This window comes from Trachurus japonicus, chromosome 23 (assembly GCF_045865225.1).
Source record: "Trachurus japonicus isolate A0001 chromosome 23, Traja_1.0".
Lineage (NCBI taxonomy): Eukaryota > Metazoa > Chordata > Actinopteri > Carangiformes > Carangidae > Trachurus > Trachurus japonicus.
Window position 1 is genome coordinate 9573744 of NC_140929.1, and position 8192 is coordinate 9581935.

An 8192-nucleotide genomic window follows, 5' to 3' on the forward strand; every position below is an offset into this window, starting at 1 on the left:
TCTCAATTATGTAAATGTATGAGCAAACTATAAACCAAAAGAAATTTTTACATCAACTTTGTATCATAAAACAAGCACACAGAAACAAAACGTGCATGCATATTTGGCAAAACACTCAAATCACTTAATAACACATAATTTCTTGCAATTTGTTCTTGCAATTTGTCTTGCAATGTTGCACATTGTTGGTTTGAAATGCATAAAACCTTATATCAGAAGTGATGTAAGGTTTTATGCCCCCCAGAAGACAAAGAAAGAAGGAAAACTTTTTGTTTATCCAGAAACGATAAGCCAAAAATCAATTTTCTAAAGCAGAACTACTGTCACCTCCTAGTGGCCACTGTCGGCAGCAGCAGGTAAAAGGCGTGGCCAATCATATTTGTGGCAGTTACCTGAGAGCAACAAGATTAAAGGACGCTGCTGTAAGTACAGGAAAACACCTTACGATGATTTCTTTACTTCATTTATATAATTTTCAAAATACTATAATCATAATGTATATATGTATTTATTACAGGGCGGCGTCCATTTTAATCTACACAAAAGGTAGGTTTTACTCTCTTTTTATTGTCTATGCACCTGTTGACTGTCTGGGCGGTAGGACGTTCATATCCTATTAGTATATAACACGATATTATTATAACATAATACAATATGATTGATTAAGTTAATAATAAAACATAGTTTATTATTTTCAAATTAATCAACCTATGTGGATTTAAAGTGTTACCAAGTTTGTGTGATCTTCAAAACGACCTTTGTTTGCTTTGGGTGAAAGGGATGATTTCATCTCTTTGTTATGACAATAGGCCAAACTACTACAGACTATTACACGAATTACACTCAAGAACTGTCCTGAGGATTATTTTTCTGCCTTGTGTGTGATCATATTATTAAAATTCACAAATGTATGTCTATATTTTCATATATTTGTCTTTTAATTGGTTTAAAAAGAAAAGTTTTCCATTATTATGCATCATGATGTATAAATATACAAACATTAAACACATATAGAGACATTCTGTGGAACAAATTATGTTTTTTTTAACTTCTTGGCAAGGGTAAAAAAGGCAGTTTGGTTGATTTGAGTTATGGAAATTGAGGCATTTGCATTCAGGCACATGATTGCAGCAGCACAACAGAAACTGGCTCCCGGACAGGTGCACGTAGGAGGCTACAACAAACACATGAAGGCCTGAGTGTAAACAGAGAATAAAAAGTCATACGTGGATAAAGAGAAAAGTAGATCAGATGTGCAGTAGTGTAATAAAGTCATCCTTAACCTCACCCACATTTGTTAGCCTAGTACTTAGCTACTACAACACACTCACTTTTGTTGGAGTAAGTAGTAGTACGCGGCCTACAACCGTTGGACTAAATCCAACAGGTGATGTCATCTAGTCAAACCAAGGAGAGCCTGTTTTATCTACCTGGCGTCTCTCCCCAGTAACAAGGCCACCACCTATCCTGGTAACCTGACCCTCTATTTACACAGCCTGTTTATGACCGTTGGGAGTCAAGCAGGGATAACACACACACACACACACACACAGACAGATAGATACTGTCAAACCACTGCTCCATTATCTACCCTGCATGGCTAATGAAGCCCCTGGTTTTATATAGTGCATGTACCATGATGACTAATTTGCATATTTGCTGGTTGTTGGTGTCCCAGAAAACAAAGATGGTGGAGCAAACAAGACAGCCGAGTCGTGTCGTCTCCCTCCAGGCTGGACCTGGCGAGGTGGACGCAGCAGGGGCCATCATGTTCGACGTGAACCTCAGGTACAACAAATAAAGGCCCTTGACTGTTACGTAATAACAACAACACCACACAGTTCAGACAGAATGACCCTCACGCAACAGACTGTGTGGGATCAGTTTAACTAAATAAAACAAACACTGAGTAAAAAAATCTCCCGCTGCAGGGTCAGTGACAGGAGTGCACGTGCTGTTGCTCGCCAACTGGCCGCGATTGGAGACCAGCTGGACCGGGAGTGGACCGGCCGAGGGCCAAACTGGCTTCCAACTCCTCTGCACATGCTGAGGCCGACTCAGGCGCTGACCAGGACCATCTATCGGTGAGAAGTCTGACTGAGCCTTTTTTCTTCTCCATGTTGTTTCACTCATCTGACCGGCTGTAACATGCTTGTCTCGTCCCGTTGCAGTGATATCCACAGCCAGATGTGGAGCTTCCAGGGTCTCTGTGCTGCTGTGAAGGCCTGGATGGTGAACACTGGGCCTGGGCAGGGGGTCTTCAGAGCTGAGGCCTGGACAGCCTGGGTAACACTTGTTTTTCAATTGACCATATGTATATTCTTTATATGATTACTTTTTTCTTTCAATTGACCATATGAAGTTTTTCTTATTCTTATTAGCATCTCCTATAAAAATGCCCATACTCAGTCTTAGTTTGGATGTAAAGTGTTTGCTACTAACTGACATGCTATTATTAGTGGGTTATAGTAGAGCAGATAAACACTCTTTAGTCATTTCTTTAGCTAAGGCTGCACCAATGAGGTTTAACTTTTAAACCAAATTAAGTCACGGTATAAGCTGAAATTCTGTCGCTCCAAATTGGTTTAAAATTAAGAAATGCACCCTGTTCCTGCTTGTGAAGGGATCCAAAACGCTCATCTACAACCAGACAGGGTGTAAAATGCCCCATTGCTCAGCACTGAGACACAAATGCACATCAAGTTTGACCCCACTACACTTAATTTTTCTGTTTTTCGTTTTCTTCTGTTGTAACCAATGCAACATACGATAATAAGGAAGCTGAATAAATGACTTATTTATTATTTATGGAGAAGGGATGAGATAAAATAAGCATTTCTTATTCTCACTCATTTTCGAATATGTATGAGGAATGTAATGATTATGCTTTTGTTTTCTAGGTTTTTGTTTTCAATTTTTGTTCTATAACTTGCTAATGTTTTTTTACAAACAAACCTGTACCTTATTTTTGCTTACATGTTCGGAATTCAATTCAATTCAATCATTTTCCAGGTGTCCAGTTACAAACCGATGACCTGCGCTGGCTGGACCAGAGGAGCCGCGGTGACTGTGGCACTGGTGGCTGCAGTGGCCGTGTTCGGAGCGCTGTGGATGGAGTGGAAAGCCTGAGGCGCCGTGAGCAGCAGGTCCTTTAGGGCCATTATACGTTTGACAGAAAAAAGAAAAAAGGAAAAAAAAACAAAAAAACATTTGCAAACGAGTGACAATTATCAATTACTGCTAACTGATTTGTTCCTGCTGTTTACTTTGACTTCTCTTTTTGATACTATTTTAATGAGCGGTATTGAGGCTGACACTTAAAAGACTGTGAACAACTTATTGGGCAGGCGACAAAAAAATAATATTAAGTAAAACTTAAACTGAACAGGGCCGTGTGGATATAGTTTAAATGAGTTGTAAGCAGTTGGCCAGCGTATTGTAGCAGTGACGTGTTGGTTCACAGTTGTCAAAAAGCATGTCACCATGACTGACTGGACTGTTGCTGGCCTGCAGTCTTTTATATCCTGATTTGTTTCTTACTGGTTTAAGAGGCCAACACAGAATTTTTTTTTTTTTTTTTTTTTTAAACAGATGATATATAGCCTGGTTTTAATGGAAAATGAAGGGAGCTGGACTTTCTGTTGCAGACTTGAAACTGCTTTTCACGTGATGCAAATAAAATTCATAATGACAAATTGTTTCTGTCTCGTTAATAATAATAATTAAAAAAAAAAAAAAGACAAATTTATTTAATTACACACACACAAACAAGACCCAAGGAAGCAACCACAGGAGCTTGCAAGGTCTAGCCGGTCTTAATAGTCCACACCTCTGCATTATCAGTCTTCGTAAGTGGTGACAGGCACCTGCGTGTACGTTTTGTAGGCCTTCCTGTTGCACATCTGCAGCGTGGCGCCCAGCTGCTTCCCCGGGCCGACCTCGTAGGTGTGAGGGAAGCGCTCGCCCTGCGTCCGCTCGTAGATCTCATGCAGCGTTTGCTCCCACTTCACCGGCGACACCAGCTGCTTCACCAGCTGCCGGCGCACGTGGCTCTCGTTCATGTAGCGCTTGCCGTCCACGTTGGAGTACACGTTGATCTCGGGACGCCTCACCTGCAGGAGGAGTCGTGTGATTAAAGGGATGGTTCAACATTTTTGGCAAATTCGCCTATTGCCATAATCCCTATAGTCATAGCAGGAGTAGGTTGATTATCTTTAATTATTGGTGCATGTTTGTTTTGAGATCAGCGGGGCAGAGATGTGAGCTGCTCAGCAAAGGTGAAGGTGAATGGTGGAGGTCCAATGTCCCTCATCAAACTCATCAAATACACAATCCAAACTCCAACTCCAAAACGCTCTGGTGGACAAGTTGTGACCTGCAAATTCACCACGCTATGAAATAATCGTGTATAATTATGTAACATTATACATATAAATTGAAAACAACTCTGTTTCGTAATGTTACATGATTATTTCATAGCGTGGTGAATGTGCAGGTCACAACTTGTCCACGAGAGCGTTTTGGAGTGTTTGGAGTTGGATTGTGTATTTGATAAGTTTGATGAGGGACATTGGACCAGTACCGTTCACCTCCATTGTGTCTCTGCCCTGTGGATCTCAAAACAACATAATTAAAGGTAATGAACCTAGCTACTGCTATGACTATAGGGATTATGGCAATAGGCAAATCTGCCAAAAATGTTGAACTATCCCTTTAATGCAAAACAATACATAATAATTAACATAATGGCTGTTGGCTACAGTAGAAAACACCATGACTGACCTCCACCTTCCTGAGCACCTCCCTCAGAGGTTCGGTGGCCGACGCCATCAGCTCCGTGTGAAAAGCTCCGCTGACCGGGAGACGTTTGGTCCTCATGAAGCCCAGACGTCTGGAGTTCTGCTGGAGGAAATCCAGAGCCTGCGAGGACGACACAACTATGATTAACAGCAACATCAACTGGCAACTATTTGATAGATCAATATTATCCCAACATAGTTTGCATAAAAACAAATTGCCAAACATTTCCTGGTTCCAGCTTTAAAAGAGAATTTGATGCTTTCAGAGATTTTCAATACAGTTACTGGTATTTATAATTGAGATTAATGGAACATTTCTAACATAATAATGGTGATCATCATGATATATCAGCTATTTTTATTTTGTTGTGGATTTTTCCTTTGGGTATCAGTAAAGTTTTATCTGTTTTGATATAAACTATGAACCATGAACAAACATCTGGCTCTGGAGCAGGATATGACCTAAACAGCTGAAAAAAAAAAAAAAAAAAAAAAACTATATTGGGTAAATATACAACACAGCTCTGATGAAACAGATGTGTCCCACCTGTTGGTGTCCTGCGATGACTCTGCCGTCAGGGAACAGGTAGTTGGCCACAGAGCAAACAGGATCCTCGACCTTCAGACTCCTACAGTGCTCCTTCGCTTGCAAACAGGCGTATTTATACTGAGCCTGAGGTCGGCCGACGACCGACAGCATCCCACTGGGAAGGAGCTCCGACGCCTTCTGCATGGCCTCGGCTCGCACTTTCACCACGTACAGAGCTGGATAAAAAGACGACACATCTGGGGTTAATGGGGCAGTGAGGTTTTCACTGAGCTCCATCAGTATGTCCTGCATGTTTATTTACCTTCAGCGAAGTTCATGGCACCAGAAAAAACCAGAGCAGCAAATTCTCCAACACTGAAACCTGCAGCAGCAACACACGACTCAACGGCCTGAGGACAGATGTGAAGAGATAAAGAATATAACACCTCAGTATTATAATAATATAATGGGTTAATGCAGACACAATTCATATCTTAATGACCTAATGACAGAAAATATATTATCATTTTATCAGATTCCAACATTCTTCTTTGTATCAGTATAAATTGAATGTTTAATCAGTTTATCAGACATAACAAGACATTTAAAGATAAAATACTTTCTAATTTCATAGATTGTCATTCTACATTCATCTTCTTTCAACTTTTGGGACTTATACATTTTGCTCCTGATCCTTATGTCCTTTTACATAATGTTTTATTTGCAATTAAGTATTTTTTGAGTATTATGTTACTATTGTACAATATCCTGTTATAATTTGATAAGCCAACGTTCAACATAGCAAAAAGTGAAAATATTGACCACAATATTATAATGTACGCCCTATGATGATTAGTCGATTCATTGGTGGACAGAAAATTAATTGGTAATTATTGTAACTGTTTATTTACAATACAATACAATACAATAACACCTTATTGTCCACCATCGTGGAAAATTGTCTTCGGCTCACCATAAAAGAGATACATATTTCATTAAAAACACAGTTAAATAAGGAGAAATAGAAAGAGAAGATGAGAAAAAAAGACAAATTGAGAGCAGTTCATTGCTAGTGCCATTTAAATTGATAAAGTGGACAGCATTTGGAATGAATGATTTTCTGTTTATTATTTAAGACATTTAAAAACTCAAGAATATACCTGGAGATGCTATTGTTTTGCCCTTTTTCTAATATTTTATAGACAGAACTGTTTTACAGTAGGCTATTAGCCAGTGCCAGGGGTCATCCGGTCTCATCAGACAAGACAATGAGTTACACATTAACATTGTAGTTTCTTGATCATTTCCTGTCCACTGATTACGGATTAATCGATTAATCATCATATCATATCATGCGACAGGCGGTCGGTGGCTCACCTTGGGGTTCTCCCGGTTGAGCCTCTCCACCGCGGCCAGCGAGGTGACGAACACGGCGGGCTGGCAGTGCACCGTCTTCAGCAGCTGCTCCTCGGGCCCGTCCAGGCACAGAGCCAGCAGGTCGTAGCCGAGGATCCTCCGGGCCACGGTGAACATCTCCTTCACGTTGGGGTACTTCAACAGCCCCCTGCACATGCCCACGAACTGGCTGCCCTGCCCGGGGAACAGGAACACGGAGCGGTCGCCCGGGTCCTTCCAGCGCCTCCAGCTCCGCGCCTCCACCTCCTCCTCCTCCTGCGGCTCCTCGCTGCCCGGGACCGGGGGAGGAGCGGAGGTCCCCGGCGGAGGAGGAGGAGGGGGAGTGGGACCGCTGGAGGAGAGGGTCCGGCGGCCCAGAGACCCCAGAGCCCCCCGGAGCTTCCCTCTGACAACAACCACCGACGACAACAACATGGTGCAGTGAGTCCGAAACCTAACGATGTCTCACCGACCGGGTCAAAACAAACTCATCATCATCTGTCCGGATAAACTGCGGTTAAATAAAAAACAGACTGTCTACAACCTGCATGACACGGTGCAGGGCGCTGCCATGATGTTTGAAGCATAGACGGTTTGAAGCTGGTTGACTTCTCTGTTTTCCTTCCGGGTCATGCTCTTCTCTGCTGCAGCGCCACCTCCAGGTATTTCTTTCTTTCTTTCTTTCTTTCTTTCTTTGATGAAGTTGTTTATTCTTGCAACCTTCTATTGAATATATAGAAACATTACCATTAACAGTAGGTATGTTTCAGCCCTCCCATAACACTTTGAATTACAATATGCTGAAAGGTTATTATGGATATTTGACCGAATGACGCCCAAAATAACTTACAAACTATAGCTTTAACGTCTATGCTAGGTACACATGTATCACAATGCAATAATTGTTTTTTTTATTCTCATCTTTATGTATTTATCATGTTTTTTTTAAATTATTTATACTTTGATTAGTTACTGTTGTTATTCTTTTACCTCAGTCCTTAGGTGGGAATGAGTTGAGTTGTACTCTTCTTGCATAATTGTAAACTTTAAAATAAAGTATTCCAAAAAAAAGAGAAGAGAAATGTCATTTTATGCTGTGTAAAATAATGTATATGGACAACTTGAAAAAAGGCTTGAGATATTATCAACCTTGTTATTATTTTGGCTATAAACTATTGTTGCAAATGAAATGGCACCACTCCACTTCACTTATAAATGCATGCATGTATGTATACTATTGCAAATGATTTCAAATTAGTAAGGTTTGTGGAGAAAATGAATAGAAAAGCCTTGACCTTTTAATTTACTTTCTGATAATTTTGACTCCAAAGTTAAGTTAAATCCAAAACCTTTAAATTGTTATGATGATCTAATGCTTCTTTTAAGGGTGGTTGATATAAATAATTGAGATTTTAAAATATAATCATTATGGTAATAATAAATATATCAGCTAATATTATATTTTGTGA

At 40.4% G+C, this 8192-nt stretch overlaps 2 protein-coding genes across 2 annotated transcripts; one reads left to right on the forward strand and one right to left on the reverse strand.

Moving 5' to 3' along the window:
• The first annotated feature begins 356 nt into the window (after positions 1-356).
• On the forward strand, positions 357-3695 carry bik (BCL2 interacting killer). The gene is made up of 6 exons (XM_085769408.1): positions 357-422; positions 518-546; positions 1679-1788; positions 1932-2084; positions 2172-2286; positions 3013-3695. The coding sequence occupies exons 3-6, from the start codon at positions 1688-1690 to the stop codon at positions 3127-3129; spliced, it is 486 nt and encodes a 161-aa protein (XP_085625534.1). The 5' UTR covers positions 357-422; positions 518-546; positions 1679-1687; the 3' UTR covers positions 3130-3695.
• Positions 3696-3730: 35 nt separating this feature from the next.
• On the reverse strand, positions 3731-7308 carry mcat (malonyl CoA:ACP acyltransferase (mitochondrial)). The gene is made up of 5 exons (XM_085769407.1): positions 6706-7308; positions 5651-5738; positions 5347-5564; positions 4783-4920; positions 3731-4112 (listed from the first exon to the last, which is right to left on the reverse strand). The coding sequence occupies exons 1-5, from the start codon at positions 7156-7158 to the stop codon at positions 3840-3842; spliced, it is 1170 nt and encodes a 389-aa protein (XP_085625533.1). The 5' UTR covers positions 7159-7308; the 3' UTR covers positions 3731-3839.
• Between the last annotated feature and the right edge of the window lie 884 nt (positions 7309-8192).